Genomic DNA, 26,512 nt, shown 5'->3' with positions numbered 1-26,512 from the left:
CCAATCACCATTAATGATGGATCAACAGATCACCTTATTTAATCCCTACCACACCCCCATGAAATAGACACAAAATTATCTTCCTTTCACAGATGTGGAAAGTGAGTGATGGGGAAATTAAATGAATTGTTTATGGTCACATGACAGCCCTCTTAAATTCTTCAATCTTATGTTTCTAAGTAAAAGATTTTCATAGACTCTGAAAAATGTATGGCATTCGTCAAAGAAACTTACCCTTATTTTTTTACACGATTTTGTGTAAATCTCCAAAATAACAATAATTATATAATATATAAATTATAGATATAATATTTGAGAGAAGATAATTTAAAAAATCAAGCAATAAATTTATGAAACTTACATGACAAAAGGTTTAAATCTCAAGAATATCCTGTGAGTAGCAGGAAACATGACATTTCACAATAGCATTATAGCTCAAATCCAAATCCTTTTGTACAAGGCTGTTTATCATAATACCATATCAAGCATTCGTATGAACTAAGCATTCTGGCCACCCTTTGTCATTTGATTACTGATACCTGAGACACAGTGCTAATGAACACATTTATTTACTTGCCCATGAAGATTTCAACAAACATATAGAATGGCTCAATTTACTATGGTAGTATTTACCAAGAGCTTGTTATTTATTACAAGCTTCTTTCTATACCAAAGACTTGGAGGAAATACCCATTTCTGCTAAGTTAATATTCCCTTTACCAGGGTCCAACAACTCACCCATTGCTCACTCATTGAATGAACTCCAGCTAGAGTGAGTCTGTAGCCTAGTAAGGCAAAAAATGAGCATGAGGAAATGTTGACCATTTCCTAAGTAACAAAACTGGCTTCCCTTGCTGAAAATTCTCCCTCATATCAGGGGAACATTTTACTTCACAGTCTGAAACAAAAATTCCACAACTGCCAAAACTCAAGAAAAGATACAATGTTTTGTTGATAATATTGGGGATATCCAATTTGTAGAAAATAGGAAGCAATTCAAATTAACAAATGGAAGAGTTAAAATAGGACTAGATAGGGTTTTTCCCAAGCTCACTTTAGAGAGAGAGAGAAAGGAAATCAGAGTTTTAGTGAAATGAAGGAAATGAAGTACAAAAAGACAAAATAAAGCTAAAAATCAACTTTAAAAATATCAGGATACAAATAATTATGCTTGTACTGTCAGGCATAAATTAAAAGGGGAGAAAGCACTGAAATGGATACACAGCAAAGAGAACATAATGAAGAAGGAAAGAAATAGATACTTCATATAGCACTTTCATCTTGACCACATACATGGTAGCATATCCACCTCCAGAAGACTTTTAGGTGTGAATTTTAACCAAATTAAGTGAATCAGTGCTTTACTGATGGCAAAGACCTAATTTCTGACTGTTCTGTCTTTTGAGTTTCTTAGAGCTTGCTTCCAGAAAGCTGACAGTGGCTTATTGATTTGACCTAAATCTATGGGCCAGAACAGTCCTGCACAGTCCCACCTATGGGCATATAGATAACCCACAACCTGCAAGACAGAGACCGGAATCTCTAAAAGCCTATGAAGAAAAACTATAAGGAAGGAGAAAATAAGAATATGGGTCAAACATCAGCATGAGAAATTTAGGTCAGATAAAATTCTTTATTACTTAGAGTTTAATAAGGGGTCAATATGAATTTTTACATTCTGGGAATACTTAACTATGGTTATTTTGGATGCTAAAACACTATTGTGGTAATACAAACTTCCTACACATGTCTAAGCTACTCATTTTCAAAGGTTGCAACTGCTCTTTCCAAGAAAGTATCTAAATTATCAAAGATGTTTTCATCTCAAATGCATCAACGTATTGACTAGAATACATGCCACACGTGAAGAAAGACATGGTTACTCATCCTTGTAAGGATGAAGAAAGTTGTGACAAGTAATGACTCTTGGTTGAATTGAACCTACACTAAACTTCATTCACAATCCTTTGGGTGTTGCCTGATTAGGAATTTGCGGTTGCTAAAGCCTTTTCTTTGCTTTTCTTCTCCTAACAAGGTGAAAAGATTTACTGCCACCCAAGAAAAATGTAACAATTGTCAGAGTAATGTGGATTACGAAAAGGTTAACACAAGGATCAATACGATTATGGCCCATGCCTAAAGTCTGTCAATGTCTCAAGTTTGCCTTTGAGAAACCTGTAGGATAAAGGAGAAGCACTGGAGTAGCTTTTGGGGAAAACAAAACAAAACTGAAATACATGAAGCAAACCAAATTGCTTTCAAGAGGAAACAGATATGCATAAATTTTTTTTTTAAATGACTTACAGCTACTGTCAATAAACATTCCATGCTCTAAAAGAAGATTAAATGACTGAAACTTTAACAATGGACATTACTACTAATATCTTAAATGAAAAAAATCTAAGTCTACATGATTTTAAGAAAAGGGTGTCACACACTAAGTCAATACATCATTATTACTCTTATTTATAAACAAAATGCACATCTTAGAGCTCTATAAATACTCAAATTAGACATTCAATTACAAAAAGCTGTAACTTGTTTTGAGATCCTAGCAGTATGACAATATTTAGAACTTATTAATAGCATATCTTAAATGAATGGATATAAGTTTGTAGATGAATACATTTATGCATATTGCATTAACAGAAAAAAAATGTTTCACCTTGTTGAAAAGATTAGTCACTCCAAAACCTTCCAGTCTCTAAAATTTTGAAGCAACTTAATTTGAAAACTCCATTTAAGTCAGTAAACGGAAATTTAATTCACATCTTAAAAGCACAAATATCAATGTTCAAGTAGAAAAGACATTATTAGTACAAGGTTCATAATAATACATTAACAGGTTACTCTTTTATCTTAAGTATGAGGTAATCTTCTTTTAATAAAGAATTCATTTATTTTACTCAAAAATCTTTCTCATAGAAATGAATTCACTTGATCTGCCAAAATATATTTCCAAAAATGTAGCATTAATTTGTTAAGTAATGCTTGTCCACAAAGACACCCAAAGAGAACACAAATCAAAAAATGCTAACAGATCTCTCATTATAAATCATCACTTGAGATCACTTAATGCTTAGTCCATGTGTGACAGTCATAAAAATATTGATTTTAAACTGTCCTAATGTATCAGGAAATAAAAATGTGTAATTTTACATGATGAACTAGAAAGATGTTTGAGGACTGCCTCTCCCATCCAGAGAACAAGACTCCAAAACTTCAGAACACTTATACCTGGCATTGTACATCAAACCTAGTCGCTCCTCTGGGACTTCCTAACACACATTTCCTTTAACCACTGGCGCCAAGAAGTTAAAAGGTCTGCACACAGAGTATCATCAATTCAGAAGCCAGGTGAGGGGAAAAAAGCTAACAGGTTTGTAGCTGGTACTGTATTTTCAGCAATGAAAAACTAAACTGAGTAATGATGCTACAATCTCATAAAGCCAACATTTAAGTGAAGAAACTCAGAAAAGAAAATCGAACCAAATATACCTCCTCATATTCTTTGCTTTAACTATGAGAAGGGGAAGAAAATAAGGGAGAAAATTAATAAGTCTTTTTCTAGTAAGTTGCTTATGAAAAACATAAGCATTAACAAGTAAGCATTCTTACCTTGGGCAGGATCAGGTGGACCAAACTCCAGAGAGTATCGTAAAATAAAGTTATTGTTCCACACGTAGAGTTGGTTGTCTCTTGGATTGTAATCCACCGCAGCAATGTACTGGTACTGGTTGGGAAAGGGAACATCTACATATTCTCCTCGGTTTAATCGGGTGTTATAGATGTAATCGATTGCATTCTTGCCTGTTTCACTTTCATTGTCTTGATAAACTGACCTGACCACATAAAGGACTCCACATATCATAAAAGCATTTGATGCAGCACGTTTGTCATAGATAGTCTCCCAGGTTGCTTCAAATCGAAGAGTGTATGGATTCAGCTGACTAATGACTATCATTCCATTGTTCTGTTCAGTGGCATAAATGACCCACAAGCCATTCTCATCAACTGCTAGGTCGATATCCGTCTTTCCTCCCCATCGGTACGGAGAGGTATCATGGTAGTTGGCATAGTTAATTATGGCCTCTCCACTCTTAATTCTAGTCCTCAAGTCAAATTTCACAATATTCCTTGTTCTTTCTTTGTTAAAGAAGACAGCACCATCATATACCACAAATCCAGTACCATCTACTCGATTTGGAAGTTTATATGTTGTTGTTTGGCGACTGTTTTGGAAATCTTCTAAAGAAGCATACTCTATTAAAGTATCAGTGCGGTAGGGAGTCCAGGGCATGAAATAAATTTTATCTGCAGCCTGAAGAGGGTCCTTGCACCAAGCACCTGCCTTTTGTTCAGCTTCATATATACATGGGGAGTCCACAATTGCTTTCAAGGTCCCAGGGCACACAAAAACTAACAGTCACAGAGAAAAGACAAGAATTAAGCCAAGTTAAAAAAAAAAAAATTACACAGGTAATCACAAAGTTTTATTGATCACAAAACAAAAAAGAAAAATTTGTTTTATTAGCATTTAATTTTACCAAACTTTAAACTTAAAACAAGCACTACCGTTCTTTTCTGAAGTGACCATAATCGAATACCATCCCACAAAGTGGTCAGGGTTTATTTTCATAAACACAAACCTATGTGTAAGATCATTCATAATTGAACTGAGAATTTAAGTTTTCGGTGGGTTTTTGCCTTATAATTTGGTAATAAATGGTTTAAAACTTTGAGCTTATGCATCAAATATTTTATTCCAAACATTATACTCTCCAACCCCTTGCCCACCTATAAGCCCCCCAAAGTAAAACTACAAAATAAGAGAAATAAAACAGAAAACCCATTGTGAAGACTTATTTAGAACTTTTACAAAAGTTAAAGGTGCTTTGACTTAAGGAACGTAAATATTCGGAAAATGCAATTAGGAGCAGAGAAAAGTAAATATAAGGAAAGCAGTGATGAACGACCAGGAGACCCTGTAACCATGGCATGCTATGAGAGGGTTCTGGAAGCCAGGCAAGATGACACTTCAATAACAAGAAAATATCCAAGGGTGTTGGGAAAAGAGACAAAAAGAAACAGAGAAAGGGCAGCTGCCCCTCGCCGACTTCAGAACTTTTACCCCATCACCAGATTTAGCAGTCACATAATTTCATTGTAAACAGTCGACTTCTTTATGAGGTGCATTTATGAGATCCTGCTGATTATTTTAATGTAGGAAGGTCGTGGGAGAGGGGAGGGAGGAGGTTAACATCCATAAGGCACATAACAGGGAGCTGGGGTTCAGACTGTATACGTTATTTACCTTTTTGCTCCACTTCTATTTTAAGCATCGGAAGAAAAATAAAAAAAGGTGCAAGGAAAAAAGAAAGAAGATTAAAATAAATTGACTATTAGTCTAAGACTGAATTCGTAACAGATGCTAAATATAGGAAGAATAAGTTGTTGTACTACTTTGGATAAAGAGAAACACACACAGGAAAACCTAGCAGGAGAAAGATTCTAAAGTTACATAAAAGAACATGGATCAATCATTTTAGTAGATTAAGGAGGCAATACAAATATGCTGGCATGTTGCTTCACTTAGTGTACCTGAATAAATAATGAAACTCTTCACTAATGCAAGCTACACATACTCTTGCCTCTCCAAAGTCACTCAGCATTCTTATTAAGATTTTCTTTACATATGTACGCTATCGACATAAATGCATGCACAGGTGTACCATCCCCATTTATCTTACGTGAACTCAATTATTAAAATGACTAAAATTATATAACAACAGGAAAATACATTTATAAAATGTCATTTTGATTTTGAATTTTAGGTCAAATTTAATAAATAATGATATGGTAACATTTTATTCAAAGATATTTATATAATAAATACATAATTATGTACCTCAGTACATATTTCAATTGTTTTTCTATTATCTTCTACTCCTAGAAAAATTAATCATAAACATAAGAAAGATGCCTCCTTTTCAGGAATATTATCAATCTCCCCTCAGCCCCAATAGGGATTGTGAAGGGTGAGGTAAGCTAGTACCTTCTTACCCATTAAGGATTAGTAAAATTATGTATTTAGGTATATAGACTTTATATTACAAAATTCTTACTGAATTTTCTATATCACAGATATATCAAACTTGTACTACTAAGTCTATAAAAAAAGTAAGCAAAATACATACAAGGGAAAAGCAAGCACAGTAGGCAAGGAGAAAAAGGAAGAAAGAATTATGGTTAGCTTATTATGACATTTTCCACTATCATTAATTTACACAGAAAGCAAGCCAGCATGCAACAACAATCATACCAAGCATTCAAAGCAAATACCTTGACTCCACAGACCCCATAAAAGGTAAATGCTTTCATAAAACAAACCTGATTAGTACAGTTATATGAGGTTGGAAAAAAAAATAAAAGAAACAAAACCCCTACAAATTTAAAGAAGTGGATTATATACTTAGGAAGGGTGCTAAATAAGATCCTTGTTGGTAAATAGTGCTCTAATAACTAGAAACCATAAAGTACTATTTTAAATGTATGTAGGCTTTGAAGTATGTTGCCTGAACTTCATAAAAATGACTAGACTGATGCCTATGTTTCTCCCTCATCCCATGCTAAAATGCATTAGGATGTGCTAATACTACATCTCCAAACTGATTACTCAAAGAAAGTGTAGTAATATATTAAGTGTTCTTATCTTGATTCATTTTTTTAAATTATAATTATTTGTTAGGATTAAATTTGAACTTTTAAATACCTTTGGGAGAAACATATCACACAAACATTTGTGCCACAGAAACAGCATATAAATTTCTACATTAAGTCACAACTTCCCCTAACCAATTTGGTCTTAAATTTAACCACTTTCAGAAAACATACTTTTTCTATAATGTGTGATTCTGACTACATCTGGTACACAGGAGAGATTCAGTGTTGCTGTCTTGGAAACAATACTTGTTTATAAACCACCTGTCCTAAAATGGTTCTACAGTGAAGAGCAAAAATATACCTGCTTAGAATCATTAATAAAAGGGCATGGTGGAAAAATGGTAAGAGAAATCATCAGTGTTATGAATTCTCAGAATATATTTATACACAGCTGTGTTTTTATTCCTAAGGAAAGGAAGAGTTTACTAAAATAAATCAATTAATTTTATTCATTTGATACATTTTATTAAAATGACAGCGTAGTTACTGAGAAAAATATCATACACAGAAATCTTAATTTACTTGTGATATAACTACTATCATTTATTTGAAAGGAAAAGAAAACGGATATGAATTGTCTTCAATTTATAGCTCTGGTGAAAACTGGGAAATAACATCCAAATGTAATAATAAAAAAATAACTTTGGATGATTAAGGAATCATGTAAGATATAAAATTTTAAAACAAAAGACAATTCCTACATAATGATTTTTATGAAAACCCAAAGGATAGATATGTTGAATCAGCCAAGTCTATCAACCAGAATATAAAAATAATAAAATTAATAAAATCAGCAATCTTTATCACATGCCATATACTGAAACTTGTCTTAAGAGACTCTACTAATTAATTCATAATGATACATTTACTTTTCTATAGACCAAACACACAAGTACATGATCCACTGACATCAGTGGAGGACTACACAGATACACAAGACAAGAATTTACCCAAACTAACTGTAGCCTACATACTCTGTACCTGAAGTGACACACTATTTCATTTTGAACAATCTCACACTTATTTATTAGTAATGATTAGTCAATAGCAAAGCTATTGTCATTCTCATTAAATATATCTCGTACCTAACATGGCATCATTATCATGTACAATGGAAATTTGAAAAAAGAGGGTACCCAAATGAAAAACAGATACTACCCATAGGATGCAAAATCCCAAGCTGCTTATTCTCCTTTATCCTCCAAGATCCTGGAACTTCTTTTAAATACACATATATGCAATTTGTAACAGTTGGTCAACAACAAAGAATGCCTTATATACGTGCATTGTTGGTGCAAAGGTTATCTGGGCAAGTACCAAAGTCACATATTATACATGTGCCTGTTTATAAACAAATTAAAATGAACCAAAACAACAGTATTTCTAATGCTATCTGATGAGCAAATTTATTGTGAATTTTTCATAAGTCATGAAAAATTTCTGAAATTGATTTTTGCTAGAAGGAAACAGTTTGGGTATAAGGTCCTGGAGGATACGTTTTAGCAGAAACTGGCATAAAGCCAAGTGAAAACAAAAGGGAATAAATGTGATCTGATTTCACAAGTAAGTGTGAAATGGGGATGTAAGTTTTTCAAAATACACATACACTTTTTAAAACAATGAGAAAATAAAAGCTAGATGCTTAAAATAAAAGGAGGTGTGAGCAATGGATATAATAGCACAACATCCCTTCCCGCCAACAAAGGGAACAAAGCACAAAATATAAATAAGTAAATAAATGGAGAGGAAACCAAGAAAGAAATATGGACACACATGGTCCTATATAAGAATTAGAATAATCTAAAAAAAGCTCTTGAATTTAAAGTAGTTAAGATCATATAATTTATAGTGTGTCACTACTGTACGGTATATAGGAATTGTAATTACTTCTATTCTTTAGCAAAGAGTGCTTTAAAATAAAAAGCCATAGACTTATTGCTGCCTCGTGCAACATCTAGAAAAGTAACAGCAAATTATTTACTGTGTTTCTTTTTATTTTAAATGACAAAAACTAAAAAGAACAAATACTTCTCTGAATATAGCTATTTGCAAGTTTAGTGCACAATGTACAATACTTCTGGAGAACTGAAAAAGTAAAATTTTGAAAGTTAGATGTTCCAGAAGATATCCACATTTTCCTTTCTTTAACAGCGCAAGAAATTACTTAAGAGTCTGAAAATAATATTTGCTTAACACTGTTCTTGGTCTATAGACTAGATAACAGGAACTGGTTCCAGAAAGACACAATTCTTGGCAGCTCTGACTGATTCCACTGTTTGGGAATGGATGCTGTATTCCTTCTCTAATTTGAGGACAGAAACCATGCTGAATTCAAGTGAAAGGGACTTTATGGAACAAAATTTTGGTTAGCTCAAAAGAATACAATGTTCCTCTAGTGGCACAGGAGAATGATTATATAAGCCACCAACACTACACACTGGAGAAATGATATAGAGATCAGTGCACTCAGTAGGCTTCCAATCCTACAAATGGTATAGAAAATACTGAAAACATAAAAAAAAAAAAAAAAAGCATCCATTTCACAGTAACACAGGAACACAGAGCAGGGATGAAAAGAAAAGATAATCTGTGTTTGGCCTTTAAATGATATCACAAAATGCCAATTAATCAAAACTGGCAGAGAGGACAGAAAGTGTGCCTTTAAAATATGTGTAAGGATGTGTTACCAACACATTAGACACAGCATACCTATCTGGGTTTTTTTTGGTTTGCTTTTTTTCCTTTGAGACAGGGTCTCACTGTTACTCAGCATAGACTCAAACACCTGGCCTCAGGTGAGCCTCCTGCTTTAGACTCCCCAGAAGCAAGAACTACAGGCATGCCACCACATCTGACTGCAAATTTGTTTTTGTTTTGTTTTGTTTTTTTTAAATGGGAGAAAATGTGTAAAAACTTTCTCCAATCAGTAAAAGTTCTCCTGTAACACTTTTAATTCAAATACTTGTGAACTAATAATGACATGACTTACCCCTTTTCACCTTTCCCAATTTAAAAAGTAAATAGACAACTCTATCAAACTAGCTTGTGAAAATCAGGAAATATATTTAATCTTTTAAGTTGTCTAATATGTTGGGTTTTTTTCTTCCCCCTACTGAAAGTGTAGGAATATTTGAAGGAAAACTATACAGCATTAGAGTGTAAATAAGCCAAAGCCTATCGAAAAAAAAATTTGTTTTTCAATTGAATTTCAAATATGCCTCTGTAGGATTTTAAATATGATGCTATAAAATTAAAATATGTACAAGATTTTGTTTGATTCATTTTTTTAAACATAAGATTTCATCACTGAATCTAGTAAAGAAATGCTCCCTTCAAGGACATGAATCAAAAAGGGCAACACTTGCCTCAGTTTCTGCAAGGGTAGCTTTTACAAAGTTACCAGGCAGCAGGTAGCCATTCAAGTAGCTCAAGATTAAAACTGAAGTCAATTCCTCCTTTAGAAAACCATGAGCCAAACCAATTTGTCAGCAACTGGTATTGGGCAAAAGTACAGATTTCTATCTGCCCTATTGAATAGCTAATTCAAGTTTGTTTTCTGGAAAAACACTAGCCTTAAAAGCCAAACACTTAAGAACACAGACAGACACTTGGCCAGCATCACACTATGGCTTCCTTCCACACTTCATGAAGCTAATTGGAGTCCCGAGTCTGTTAGTGCTCTGCATGCATAATGGTTTTGTAGGCCATAAACATATGCTGCTTTCACATGTGTAGTCTTTCAGCATCAACGAAGAATGCCAGGGAAAGTGAAAAATATAAATTTCATACTTACTGTAAGGAACACATTCATATTGGACTTCAAGATATTTGTATGTCCCAGGACATGGATCAGGAAATACTTCTGACCCAGTAACTACTATACATTGTGTTCGATTGTTGCACCTGGAAAACAGAATGAATCAAACTTGTGTGACATATTTGTTTGATTGCTTTTACATATGAAATATTAATGTAGAACCAATTTGTATTTTCTTTAAGAAACCAGAAGCATAAAACAAAAATTCAAGTGGCCTTAAGTTGTGCTACATTATTAAATAATTAAAGAAGTTATATTTCCTTTAACTTTGTGAGCTACAAAAGTTAGATTAGGTTACACTAAATTTTAACTATAAGCAAAATACAGCTCATAGTTCTCCATTATTACAATATTATACATTTTAATTTGAATCTTTGACATATTCAACATGTATTAGGGGAGAAAAAGAGCTTACCAGGATACCTGCTGATATACTTAATAATTAAAATTGCAAATAATAATAATAATAATAATACTATGACCAGAAACATGTAATTATAAATTGAATAGCTAAGATGAAAGTTTTAATAACATAAAAACAATGTTAAAGCATCCTCAAATCCAGTTTTGTGTTCAATATTATATTATAGACACTGTCTACACTCTTGAATACCAAGCTAGGAAATCTCACCTTACATATGATGGCCTGCATAAATGACAGAATCCTTTTAAAGCCTTTAGCACATACTAAATATCTAAGCATCATGGTTACCTTCATAGATCAATGTGCTCACACTATTAATTTCAGGACAATGTACCTTGGTTCTTCTAAACATTAAAAAGAATGTCAGTAACATAAAGCATAAAGTGTCCCACATATAATTCTACAGAATTTTCTTTGGTTGTCATTTTCATCATCAAAAGTCGTAGAATTGAGTCAGAATTCTAGGCAAGATATTTAAGTTCTATAAACTGGTCCAGATGTTCTTTTTATAAGCTTGGTAAAGGCAAGAACTATTTCTTTTATAATTTAATTTGATTACAACCCCATAGAATGTAATGTTTGCAGGAGTTTTATTGTGTTTTCTGATCTTATATGCATTAAAAAGGCAAAGCAAGCAGAACAACAGCATTATAACAAAATTTATTTAACAATTTGAATACCAAATATTCTATAGTGCATAAAATAACCAAACTACAAAATAACACTACAAAGAATTCTAAAGAGGTGGCCCCATTTCTAGCACAACTAACCAAACGGCAGTAGAAGCAGAATCACGTTAAGAGAGTGGATATGTTAACTCATGCACCTTGGTGTCATCAACCCAGAACCAAGTTGCTTCTCTTTTGAAGACAGACAAAATGTGAAAACATTTACAAGAATAAATAAGCACACTTCATAATTCAAAATATACTATAGCAAACTTCAAATGAATCATAAATGTTAAATAAATGACAATGAATATTGCTTGTACAAATATTAAAAATAATGATTAGCTTTCCTCATGATTACTCTATAATGCAGTGTGGCACTCATCTTCAACACACACACATAACTGTAATGTTTAAGAACATGGACGATATACATGGTGTACTGTCAGTCTTTTACAATATTGTGTTTTTTTTCTCTTTATGTTTCTCTTAAATTTGTTTACTAATTTGAAGACATTTACCATTTATTGTAAATGAATTAATTTTACATGAGATATGAAAAATTGTGCTCTATATGTATAACATGAATTGTAAGGCATTCTGCTGTAATATATTTTAAAAATTAATAAAAAAAATCTACATGAATCACAAAACCTACCGTATATCCTGAAATTTAAAGAGCATGTGGATTTAGGATTTCTCTAGCTCAATATCTAACGTTTCAATCAGTACAAAAACAGAATCATGATGTTACATTTTTCTTCTTTCTTATATTGTACAACAAGAAGAGGTCTCACCACTTTTTTAAAGATGTTTGATCTCCCAGGAATCTTCAATCAGCAACCTGATCATCATCAAAAACTAATGTCCTTTTATTCCCTTTCTTGTGTTTATTCATATCTATAGGGATCCTCACGTTATCTCATGTTCACATCTCTCAGATATGAGGAATATAAACTTCTGTATGTCAGATATCCCTTTCATATACTCCCTCAGTATACATTTCATAACCATTCATCCTCAGCACCACATAAAAATAAATAAATACAATAAAGTTATTGTGTCCAACTACAACTAAAAATATGTATTTTTAAATATCACTCATTGTAGAAATTGCATAAAGTAACAATTCTACTAATGGACAAACTTGTTGTATACTTCATTACCCTTCCTTTCTCTCATATCACCAAAGTATGAGTAGGGGAAAGAGAAAAGGGCTTATCTTCAAGGTTGAAATAGATGAAGGAGAAAAAGGAAGTACCTCAAAGATTTGAGAATCTATATCACCTTCCAAAAAATAAATATAAAATAAAGAATACATTGTAGAGTACCAAATTTTCCCCATGATCAATCAGATGAATAAATATGACTTCCATATGGAATTAGAAACCTTTTATATTCTATTTCTCAATGTCACAGTACATTTTTCAAGAAGTAAATAAGGCAGAAGCAATGCAGCTTCTCATACAATTTTGATAGAACGAGGACCAATACCATAAAATGAAAAATAACTGCCCATATATAATCTTTCCCGAACAATTCTGCATTAATCATCTTACCACAATTATGAGTTAAAATTAATGTCAAAGGTGATTATGATAGTTTATGCCAACCCCATTGTTTTTATTTCTTTAATCTCATTGTACAAAGCATTCACTTTAACGCAGTAAATAATGTTAACTCTGTGTCTGTTTTCTTAAGTGAAACTGAAGGGAAGAAAACTTAATGTAGTTCATGCAAATAAAATTATATACATTTCTAGAATTCACAGTCTTTAGTGATATTAAAAATGTCACTTTACATTTGAAAATTCACAATATAGAAATATGAAGTATGAGAAATTAATCTTGAGGAAAAATTGGGAATTTTAGGACTGAAATAACAAAGAGTAAACAAGAAAAAGGAACTCAACTGTAAAAAGAATAAGAAAACCAGAGCCATGCTTACCAGCACCTTTATGCATGGAAATGAATCTAAGCTTTTAGAGAACCAAATTGTGAAAATAAAAATACAGACCATTTATTCCTTTGTGAAAGAAGGAAATGGCCTTAAACTCTCCAATCAGAGTAAATTTGGAAACAGGAGGGGGAAAGAAATACCCAATATAATCTGTTAATGCTAAGAAAAATCTAAAAGTTCATTGACTGATAAAATGTTAGAAAGATTATAAAACTATCAATTGCTATCATTTCAAAAAATGGAGAAAAAGAAAGCAATTTCTTAGCCACAAAAGCAAAGTAAATTTCCACCAAGGGCTCAGCTTTAAGTTTTCATTCTATTTTAAATAAAATAAAGAGGCACACTAAGCCAAGAAAGGAAATGCATTCGGTGGTTTGCATTCTTAGTGCATAGTTTCTGGTGTGAATTTCTCCCTCTTCCCCCACATAAAAAGATTTTGTTATCAATAAATTTATCATTGTATTAGCAATTAAAATATCAGTATTCTCTAGAATACCGTGTGGATTTGTTACTATGTTGAGAACCTACACTTTTCTAAGATGTTAAGCATGAAAATTGAGTGTAAATGAGTACAAGGCAGAAGAGAAAGAACAAGGATTTTAAAACTGATAAACCACTGGTCACAATTCAAAGAAACTACAACTATAGTTCATCATAAAATAGTGGATACTAGACATGTTTTAAACATTTCAACTTTCAAATAACTTTTTTGTTGTTGTTGTTGTTGTTGTTATTTTGTATTTATAAAGTTCACAGCTGAGTTGGGGTAGTTAAAACCATAGTGTTTTGCAAAGTGTGGTCTTCAAACCAGAATCAATTTGGGAGATTGTTAGAAATGCAAATTATCAGACCCATCCAGAAATACCAGCTTTCAGAAAGCCTGGGATTAGGTACCTAGTCATGGCAGTATTAAGGTTCTGATGGTGATTCTGAAGTTTGCTCAGATGATTGATTGAGAACTACTAACATAAAACATGATAGCTTTAGATGCTGTATTTTAAAATAAATTCATTGGATAAAAAAAATGTGGCATTTATACACAATGGAGTACTACACAGCACTAAAAAATGACAAAATCATGGAATTTGCAGGGAAACGGATGGCACTAGAGCAGATTATGCTAAGTGAAGCTAGCCAATCCCTAAAAAACAAATGCCAAATGTCTTCTTTGATATAATGAGAGCAACTAAGAACAGAGCAGGGAGGAAGAGCAGGAGGAAAAGATTAACATTAAACAGAGACATGAGGTGGGAGAGAAAGGGAGAGAAAAGGGAAATTGCATGGAAATGGAAGGAGACCCTCAATGATATATAAAATTACATATAAGAGGTTGTGAGGGGAATGGGGAAAAAAAAACAAGGAGAGAAATGAATTACAGTAGATGGGGTAGAGAGAGAAGATGGGAGGGGAGGGGAGAGGGGATAGTAGAGGATAGGAAAGGTAGCAGAATACAACAATTACCAATATGGCATTATGTAAAAATGTGGATGTGTAACCGATGTGATTCTGCAATCTTTGTAATGTTTTGAACAACTAATAAAATAAAATAAATAAATAAATAAATAAAAATAAATTCATATGGTTACATATGCTTGAGCTCTATAAAACTAAATACCTGTAAAATAGCAAACAAGTTATGAGTTCAACTGAAGCAAGAGTATGTAACAAAATTTACAACAGTGTGTTCTTTCCTAATTTTAAACATAGGAATTAAGGGTTTTAGTTGTTCTGATTTTAAATAAACCATCTAATTATTTGTCAATTCCTGACATGGAAAGTCAAAAAAAGTACCATATCTAAGTACATGCCTATATCACATATACACCCTTTTTTAACAGATAAGAGGAAAAGTATAATCCTTTCCTAAAAATGTACTAGCTAATGAAAATCTCCAACATTACCTGGATTGAATGTTTGACAATCTATAAAAATAAACTATGTTCCATAGGAAGAAGACACAATTAAAAACAAAATATGATCCATTGTAGTCACTGCTAATTTTTCTATACTTAATCTTTGAATTGCATATTCAAATATTTATGAGTGGCTCAAATCTAAATCAATAAAAATAACTGTTTTTAGAGAGAAATCAGGGGCATAATAGCAGGGCTTACAAATATCTAATCAATATCAGGGTATAATTCATGATTTGATACTACCTAGAAGGTAAATCTAGAAGTATTACTTAGTCCCAAATTCAACACATTTGATCATTTTTAATATTTCTCTAGAGCCATTTCTAAAACCAAACATCAAAGAGTCAAGAAAATAACCATATATGGGATAAAATTTAAAAATCTGATCATGAATCAAGAGTGGATAGGTAAATTGTGTAAATGTATTATTTCCTTTCTCTGTCAAATTTTAAGTTATAGAGACTTGCTGATGAGTGTCCTTTATGTTATTTTCATTGTTTGGGACTGTTTTTTTTTATGTTTGTTTTCTTCCCCTGCTCTGTTTTTAAATGTGGATTTCATTGAGTTGATTTTTTGACAATCTGCAACCTAGATAATTTGTACATTTAAAGTTTTAATAAACTTGAAATTAGAAAAACAAAAGATTTTCTCCTCTACCTTGCTCACAATTATAAAGACTACATATAGTCCCTGCTATTGTTTAGATATGAGGTGTCTCCAAAACTCTCTGGTGTTAATGCAGTAATGTTCACGGGTGGAATGTTTGTATTGTGAGAGCTGTGACCTAATCAGTCCATCCTAGTTTGAATGGACTGACTTGGTGGTAGCTGTGGATAGTGGGGCATGGCTAAAGGAAGTGGGTCACTGGGGGCATGCAAGAATTCAACTTTCCTGAGGCCCTTTCCACTCTCTCTGTTTCCTGTCTAGCATGAGGCGAGTAGCTTTCGTACTCCATACCCTCTGCCACAATGTTCTTCCCTACTTCAGACCCAAAGCAATGAGGTTGGCTAGCCATGGTGGACTGATCCTCAAAAAGCAATAGCCCATTACATAGTTCTTGATATATCATATTTCACATTTATCTTTTCAAAGAACCAACTTTTCGTTTTGTCAATTTTTTCAATTGTTTCTTTTGTTTCGATTTCATTAATTTCAGCTCTGATTTTAATTATTTCTTGCCTTCTACTTCTTTTGCTGTTGTTTTGCTCTTCTTTTTCTAGGATTTTGAGATGAAGTATGAGATCATTTATTTGTTGGTTTTTTCTTTTTTTAAGGAATGAACTCCAAGCAATGAATTTTCCTCTTAGAACTGCTTTCAATGTGTCCCATAGATTCCGATATGTTGTGTCTGTGTTTTCATTAAACTCTAAGAATTTTTTAATTTCCTCCTTGATGTCTTCTAAAACCCATTGATCAAGACAAGATAATACAAATGGAAGAAATGATTTACAGCAGAAGGGGTAGAGAGAGAAAAGGGGAGGGGAGAGAAGGGGAGGGGGGATAGTAGAGAATAGGACAGACAGCAGAATACATCAGACACTAGAATGGCAATATGTCAACCAATGGAAGGGTAACTGATGTGATACAGCAATCTGTATACGGGGTAAAGTTGGGAGTTCATAACCCGCTTGAATCAAACTGTGAAATATGATGTATTAAGAATTGTGTAAGGTTTTGAACGACCAACAATAAAAAAAAAAAAAAAAGCAATAGCCCAAAATAAACTTTTCCTTCTTTAAGTTCTTATCAGGTATTTTGGTCATATAACAAAAACTGACTAACCGTACTACATTCAACATAAAAATCCCATATATAATAAAATAAATCCACTAATAAATGCTTTATAACATTTTCATGTTCTAATACCAGAATAAAAGCATTACTTCTCACATTAATATTCATAAAACTTACATCTTACTGATTAAATCCATCAGACAAAACAAAGAAAATCCCAGATTCTGCTTTTTTGGTCCTAAGCTGGTTTAAATGGGGTAAAAATGTAGAATTTTAGACATTATTTTAATACTCATCCTTATATTGTTTTTACCCTAAATGTGGGGAGGACGAGAATAAAAGAAGTGAATCCAAATGTTCATCTCCAAAAGCTGAAGAAATAATTTTAGAGATTAGTTGCTCAATTCACTTCGTATTTACTGAATACATTTTGTGATTAGCAAAAAAATCAGAGTGATTGTTCAAAATTAGTGATACTGCTCAGGCTTGTGCACAATCTTTAGGAGAAGAAATGTTGAAAAAATACTTTAAGAAATATCAAATATATATCTAAACAATCACAATCAGCAGATACCAAAAATGAAAATGTATTGTAAACAGTATATTTTATTTTTCATATGGAACAAATGTTCTCTGGTCTCAATAAGAACTTTTAGAGCATCCACAGTACATTTTTAAATCAAAGTTCTTAAGAAAAAAGTCTAATTATTGAAAAGGCACTTTATAAAAGTATGTCATTAGTTTATATACTAGTAAATAGAAATTACATAGAAAATGTCACGCACAGATTAACAGAAGTATTTTGAAGAAAGGTATTTTTTGTGGAAATAAATAAGTTTTGTTGCTTATGGAACACTAATACAAATTATTTATATATACCTTTTCCTTAACCTTTAAAAATAAGTGAGAGGCAGCACAATGCACAAATTACTGATTATAATCTTGGAACAAATTGTATCAAAAAACATACCCTCTGTTATGTGCTAATTGGGAAGATTAATGTTTAAAAGCAAAGGCTTTAAAATCAGAAAGAAATAGGGTGTAAGTTTCAAGTTGGCTGCTTACTTAAACTGAGACCATCAGCAATGCATTAAGCCTTTCCTCTTAGCTTTCTCTTCTGTAAAATGTAATAACTGTTACAGAACTGTGTTAAAGATTAACAGGATAAAGCAGGAAAACTCTTCCACAAAATGCCTGGAAAACAAATGTCAACAAGTGTGAATTGCCACCATCAGGGAAAATATCAATAATGATGCCCCTCATATAAAGTGGACATAGATCTACAAAAATCATAGAGAAGCAAAAGAACTTTTCCTTTTCCGGAGCCATCCTTGTACTACTATTCCTTCCTGTGTACAGCTTTAAAAAAAAGGCCAAACTATTCATGCAAATTTGTTTCTACTGCAACTCTAATCTTGAATTGTACAATGCGCAACAAATTGCTTTTACTCTTCTTTTGATTATCTTATGCTCATTATTACTCTTTACCAAGTGCAAAGTATGGAGATGAGATTCCATGTGTAATCTATTGTGAGAGGTGTTTTAATCAATAGCCTTGTTCTGCTGATTAAGCAAGAGCTTCTGTTTTGGCAAGATAACATTAGTTTCTCCAGTCATGCTCCAAAAACCATTGGGAATCTTCAGCAGATCATTAGATATGCTACAATAAAGCTTTGGTGCATTTCCTTTTCTTCCTTAAATTACTTCTTCACTGTCCCATCTTTCCCCCGTCACTGATGGCACTGCATTATTATTGTAGCTCCCCTGAAACTTGCACTAGAGCTATGTCTCCAGGCCATAGGATGCCATTTTCAATTGAAGCTTCTACTTGAAAATATAAATTAAGAAAATTTCATTATCTCCTGCCAGGGGCCATTATTCACCACAGTTCTAAGGAAGATTAAAAATGCAAAATCCACCAACTTGAACAAATACTTCAGCATTCAACAGCTCAGTGTATCATGACAAAAACTAAATTCAAGTTTGCTTAAATTTGAAATTGTCCTTTGAAATACAACTCTTTATTATTGAGATTCTACGTTAAGTGAAAATTGCCTCAATGATTTCTTTCTCTAATTGGCATCTGTTATTTTTAAACTTCAATATAAAATATGTCTCTTTTTTTTTTCCACTAAGTTACCTCTTAGTTAAAACTGCTCACTTTTTCAAAGATGAAATAAATGCTTTCAAGGTACCAGAATACCACGTGATGACATCTCTTTTCAAAAGGCCAGATATAAACAGAAAATTCACAGGAATATCCTAGAAGAACTTAGTCCACAACCACAGGTGAATTATACATCCTAAATGAACACAAAATCTCTAGCTGAATCATTTAATAGAAATACATAGTCTAATTAATGGGAATAAGAATGACATCCACTCCCAAGCCTCAATTACTACACAAGAATAAATTATATGTTGATCAGTATATTTATTCTGTTCAAATGCACAAGTTAAGAAAATTTAGAAACCTTGCCACAAAGGGATGAGTGAGGGAACTAAAGAGAAGAAGAAAGAAAAGCTGCCAATTTATAAATTCGTATTGGAATTGATTATATGCTTAGCACATAATAAGAATTCAGTAAATGTTTCTGAATGAATAAAATGATAAATTTAAGGTTAACCTGGTTATTTTTGCTTGTAAATACAACATGCTTAACAGAGAAAAAACACCAGAGATATCCAATTCTGTTTCAATCAGGTCTGCTTCTCAAAAGAATTCTGTCAATTTGGACAGTTTTGTAACATGAAAGCTGATAAGAAACACTTAAAATACAGATTACCTGCTTAAGTGGAAGGAAAAAAAATACTCTATAACTTCCAATCATTCCATATGCACTAACAATACCAAAAGACCTAGTACTCTGGTCACTAGAACACTTGTTTATATCACTCCAAATTTAGAACAAATTTTTACAAACACTGCAGATGACCTTAATAATGCAGGAATAGGTGAGCTTCAATGCAGACAGATTTGCTCAAACAAAGTAATCAAGTGAACTAAAGGAGATACAGAGAATTTATGCTCAAGATACAGGGTTGCAATCATTCTCTCAGATGCAAAAGGGAAACTGTTGAATGTTAAATCAAACCTTTGTTCTATTTTTTTAATAATGAAATGTTCTTATATCATCTAGACTTTTGTGGAGCCAACAAAATTAGGTTCTGCTTTCTTTAAATATTTATTAAATCATGGTTTGTGAGCTTAACTAATTGCTAGGTAAACATAACATTAGAACACTAAATGGTGTGTAATTAATATGGCAAAAAAAGGTGTTCTATAGTAATATTCTCATTTGTCACGAGTATGCTTTCATAATTTAATAATTTGAGAAGCATAAAATTTCTAACTATCATAGAATTTAATTCTTTAGGCACTTTATGCATCACACCACATTGTGTTACTTAAAGTATTCTGAAATTATTGCTGAAATGCAGTTGCTACTGTACAAAACTCTGAGAGGATAATATGCTTGAATATGAACAGATGCATGGATACTAAAATTAGGAAAATTTACACAATCCTGATTTTTTTAGGTTTACAACTGTGATTAAATCTTTGAAACTAAATATGCCAAAAAATAATAGAAAACTCCGATTTATTATTTAAATAATAACCATAAAATATAATTGAGAACCGAATATAAACATAAATCTTTTTGACTGAAAAAGAATGTTGTGCATAAGAGAAACAGAAAGCCCTTTCCCCATAATGTAAGTATTAGGTAACCTAAAGCCAGTCAACAGAAGCCTGACAATAAGATCCTGTTCAAACTCATTTCTAGAAAGTTGTCATTCCATTTTTCAGATGTTGAAAACAGGAATAACATAAAAGTGATATCTTGCAGTATCATTTTGTACCTGGGTAAACTATTGTCCCAGGAATCATAAACACAAAGCATGTATATTTTAAAATTTATAGTTAATATGGATTTTAGAAACTTCAGATTTTTACTTCAGAATTTCACATTAATTACTAAAACAAGCATTTTTAAATGAAATGCTGTGCTAAAAACAACTTTCTATGTTTTAGAAACCTCTGAAATTCCTTGCAGTTTTTACTGGACCTTGGGGTCAGTTTAATGCAAATGAGGCTTGACTTATTCAGAGCCTTATTAATCCAGTACAAAATCTCTTGTTTACAGAAATGCACATTCAACATAAATGTGCTTGCTTTTATTAGCAAAATAAGAAGTATTTATTTACAAAGCATGCCACTGAGACTAAGTTTCATTCACTGGGTCATCAGGTCTAACTATTTAATGAAAGGAATAAGATAATTTAAGTAGAGAAATAAACAATAAAATTTTAAAATATTTTTTAAAATTTTGCATCTGTGCCCAAATTTTCAAGACCTCCATTTTTAATAATTAAAAAAAATTATGACCTGTATCAGTTAAAAGCAATTATTTATAAAAATGTTAACCTACTACAGTTTGCACTTGCAGAAACTATCACATTTTTAACAAGGGAAATGGGAAATCGCTATGGGATGCCCTAGTTAGATTAAATTAGCAAGAAACTTGTTACCAGACTATATAAAAGACACAGTGTAATAAGACGTGACCTTGCAGAGCCTTGGAGCCAATCTGTGATGTTTTTCCTTCCTATAACCCTTGCTAATTATCTGCAAAGTTACAGACCCTTTTGTCGTGGGTTATTTTTCATCAAATTGTGAGGGGATTTTGGTTTCTAAATATTTAATTAGTTTTGTTATGATATGAGAATTGTTGTACATGCCAAGCAGTTCGATTTTCATACTCTATTCCTTCTAATTATCCTCAGGTTTAGATTGGTCATCCTGAATCTTTTCTGTTTGTAATTATTTACTTCTTAAAGATCATTCAGTGAAGAAATATTTTCACCCTTATGGCTCTTCTTTTCCACAAATGGCTTTTCTGGTCCGTTAATTACCCGCTCAGAGGATTAGAGTTTGAAATAATGCAAAAGAACCTGCAACTAAAAGGAGTTTTAGAGGGCAAAACCCAGTAAACTAGATTTGTGTTGTTGCTATTTTAAATTCATATTAAAGATTACTCCCTTGGTTTGGATATGATTTTGTAATAAGAAAATTATGCCATAAGGATTTTTTTCTGACTCTGAAAATGTTAGAGAGGGTGCCATTTGGTCAGCATTATAACAAATATAAATAAGACAAGCAAATTTCTAGTCTAATTGATAGCTAGTGTAAATAATTTCCACTTTTACAGACCTCACTGTGATTACAGCAAGGTAATGATGTTGACAAACTTCTTACAAAACCTACGTGCAGAAGTAAAATCATCCTAAGACATTGGAAGTGTGACTTTTTAAAAATTTTGCACTATGTGAAATTTGAAAATATATTTTAACTATTTTAATCCCTTTTGGAAAGGTATATTAGTTTTTATTAAAATGACTTTTTATTCTATTAGTACATTTTTGTTTGTTTATTTTGGGTTTTTCCCAGTGCTGGATATCTAATTCGATGCCTTACACATGCTAGCCACTGCCCTACCACCCAGCCAGAGCCCAAGTCATTGACTTTTTTGAACAAGAGTCAGGAAAGCTTTGTTAATCATTAACCATGCTAAATTTTGCATTTTTTGAATACTTTATTTCTTCACCAAACTTATTTTTTAGCTAACTACACTTTTCTTATTATTACTTCTATCTTAATTTACTTTCCTGACTCAACTTTTAAGATATTTTGGTAGTAAAATATTTGACGCTGTTTATTAAAAAATGCATACAAATATCTTCTGTAAAGTATGAATAATATCTTAATATGAAAAGATTTAATAAATCAATGTTGCAGGGCACGGGAAATTCTTAGACCTTATATTTTTCCAAAGGTAAACACAGGGAAAACTCATTCTCAAAATCCTGTGCAACTACTTTGCACAAAAAAAGATGACATGAATCTTTTCCTAACTACCTATTTTTAACTTTGTACCTCACAAAAACCATGACCTATGTTTCCTTAGGTCACTCTTTCGAATCTAAAAAGAATATACCTTGTCATTTACTTATTGAGATTCTACCCTTCTAGTCAAGTTACATCCCATCTTCCCAGGAATTTTCATAAAATCATTCAGTTCTAAGAAAATATTTGTCCCCCAATTTAAAAATCTTATCAGCATGAAATATGTTAGTAACAAGTTTGAGCATTAATTCTAAATCATCATCAAATACAGTACTATCAAATTCTGGCCACAAAACCTTGATGTCAAGAAAATTTTTACTTAGGAAATTAAATGAGATTAATCAAATTATGTTATGTGGATGTACAAATATGGCATGATGAATCCCACTGTTAAGTATATAGTACAATTGTAATGCACCATGTAAAAAAGTAAAACAGAAAACAAACAAACAAAAAACCCTGCTTAACTGCCTTGGATTAGAAATGGAGAATGGGGCCAGGCCTGGAAGTGTGGTAGCTGAAATTTTGCTCCAAGATACTCCCTTTGCTCTCCCTTCCCCTTCACCTCACTTACCTCTAAGCCTGAGGTTCTCCAGGAAATCAATTTTAAAATCACTTATCTAATATAATCCTTCATGAATACGGATAAACAATTAAGGCCTAGAGAATCTGTCTGAATTACCAAAACCACACCCTACAAAAAAGCAACTCTATTAAACCAACTACTCCATGTATGCAGCTAAGTCCCTCAAGTGGGACACTATCAGAGCTTAGGATACTATACTTCTAGTCTAGCCTTTTCCAGTTCCCAGGGGTGCCCTCTGCAGAAGCCCAAGAACAGCCACTGCTCCTCACATTCTTGAGGAAGTTTTCCTGAAAACACAGGAGCATGCATGCATGTGGGGACACACACACACACACACAGCATCGTGAGGCAGATGGAAGGAAGCCAGCAGCAACTGTGCTGGCCAAAAGGTATGCACTTCTTCCCTGGCCACCCAAACATGAAGTGATCGTTCCCTCCTGTACTTACAGTACTAGGGGTCAATGTAATTAATTTGACAATTAATCACATTCTGCTTTTTGTCACCTCTTCTACATTTTTCATTTTAGTTATTCAATTCACCAAGCATTTCATGTGTCTAGGGTTAAACTGTATAGATCATATGTTCTTGTTTATTTATTTCCCAAATACTCCAAAGGGGGTGGGGCACTTGAATGGATCAGGTTTCACACAGTGACCTTGATTTGCTTCCAGGACCTTAGTTTTACCCTTCTCTTAGATGTCAGGCTTCTTTCAAATTCATCCTAATGCCTTGTTCTATTTTCAGCAAGTACTTATTCAATAAAAACTTTCTATACTGGAATTCTTATTCTGCTCTATTTTAATCAAAAGTATTTTAAGGAAAGAACAACTCAAAATGTCTTGTGATATATACCAGTTATCATTTTCTTAAAAAAAAAACTATATATATACACACACACACACTGCAGAATATATACATATACATACACATATATATCTACATACACACACACACACTGTAGAAATTCTGTATTGATATTTACCTGACTATTCTGTAAAAAAAGAGGAGAGAGAGAGAGAGAGAGAGAGAGAGAGAGAGAGAGAGAGAGAGAGATATTTAAATAAAAAAATAAAGGCCAAAAGCTGGAAACAAATTCTTGAGATAGCCTGAGCAGCAGAGTAGGTATGAAAGGTGTATGTGGGGTGTTTGGAGATCCTTAATACTGATAATCTGAATATAAATAACCAAATTCATCAGAGACTTATAAAGAGATGGATACTTTGTGGTTCATACAATCTCAAATTTAATGAAGACTCACCTGAGTAATAAATATATGACAAATTTCACTGGCTTACTTCTGATAAATCAGAACTAATCTTTAATCATGACAAAATATTCATAATCTAATCCTTTTATCAAATTGACTACCACTGCAGGAGTTTCATGTGTTTGCACAATTAAAAACCCCATGTTAGCTGTATATAATAAGGCATTACATCTGATGCAAATCCTTTTCTATTGAAATAAGTGCCAAGCTGACAGCAGGAAGTAGCTGATAAGAAGGCAACAAGGCATTGCTGATGGCATTCCTGATAAGTGAACACCAACTCATAAGCATTCAGTTTACAGCCTATTTCCCAAAGAGCTCTTTTCTAAAAAGCAGAGATCAAGGGAAGTATCCTTTTGCTGTAACTCAGTCACCAAGGCAAGAAATTATCTTTAATAAGAAAGAAAGATAGAGAGATACATAGATAGATACATAGACAGTAGAAGGGAGTCAGGGAGGAAAAGAGGAAAGAGGGAGGAAATAAAGGAAGGAAGGGAGAAAATATATGAAAATTTTATGACCACCTGTGATTCTGATACTAACAAAAGCAGTAGATGGCAATGTCTGTTCCTATAATCTAAGTGCCAAAGTATCTACAATTGTGAAAACAGTAATACCCTAAATATGCTACATTTAAATAATATCAAAGCAGAGAAAAGCTAATAAAATGCAGAGAAATTGTATATTCCTATTCTCTGCTATAAAAAAAAAAGCTCCTTACTCTTTCAAAGTTAATATGAAGACTCAAGCCCCGCTGCCATTTTCTGTGCTGACATTACAGAGTTAAAAATAATTTTTTAAATATGTATGTTGCAGAACTATTTCATAATTTTGAAAAATATAAAGAACACAATATTTGAAAGACCCTTTCCTCCTTAGCTCAGATGCAAGAGAGAATGCACAGTGCTCTAAAAGAAGGAGGGGGTGGATGAAGATGCTCCATAGAAAGTACAGAAGGTTGAGTTCAGGCACTGAGCAACTGCACTGTCCTCTGTATGCCTTCAACAGCGTTTCCCCATCTCAGGCCCACTGCAGGGCCCTTTCTCTTCTCCACCAGTGTATGAATGCTTATTGTATTTTTAAGGGAGATTTGGTATCATAAGTATTTCTGTATGTATCTGCCTTCTTCACCGATTATATTATCTTTGAGGAGTCAGCTACTGAATTTCTGAAGCACATACCATGTATCACACTGTATTCAAATCTAAAATCTATTAGCTCCATAAACATCACTCCGTACTCTTCCAAGTATATATCATTGCCGGTTGTTCAAAAACACCTTTAGATTGGGCATATGAGCTTGTATGTTACAGAACACAGTAATCATTTGGTAGCATAAATCAGTGAATGAAAGACAAAGGTGTAATTTTCAGAAGCCAAGCATGGTTCCATTAACTATACAATACAAGCCAAATTAAAAATTGTCCTGATTTACACAGTTTGTATAAACAATTTATATACATTTTAAAAAATACAATGAAGGCAAAAAGCTTTCATTCAATATTATAC

At 32.7% G+C, this 26,512-nt stretch overlaps 1 protein-coding gene across 50 annotated transcripts in view; it reads right to left on the bottom strand.

Annotated features, from left to right (window-relative positions):
* Positions 1-26,512, bottom strand: part of Adgrl2 (adhesion G protein-coupled receptor L2) — a 619,253-nt gene that overhangs the window by 43,576 nt on the left and 549,165 nt on the right. For all 50 annotated transcript variants that reach the window (XM_078026550.1, XM_021732267.3, XM_078026553.1 and 47 more), the window contains 2 exons: positions 10,517-10,626; positions 3,619-4,419 (listed from right to left, as the gene is read on the bottom strand). In XM_078026550.1, the coding sequence (XP_077882676.1) occupies positions 3,619-4,419; positions 10,517-10,626 (911 nt within the window). The remainder of the gene's footprint in view (positions 1-3,618; positions 4,420-10,516; positions 10,627-26,512) is intronic.

The sequence above is a fragment of the Ictidomys tridecemlineatus genome, chromosome 11 (assembly GCF_052094955.1).
Source record: "Ictidomys tridecemlineatus isolate mIctTri1 chromosome 11, mIctTri1.hap1, whole genome shotgun sequence".
In the NCBI taxonomy this organism is placed as follows: domain Eukaryota; kingdom Metazoa; phylum Chordata; class Mammalia; order Rodentia; family Sciuridae; genus Ictidomys; species Ictidomys tridecemlineatus.
This window is presented reverse-complemented; position numbering and strand designations above follow the sequence as displayed.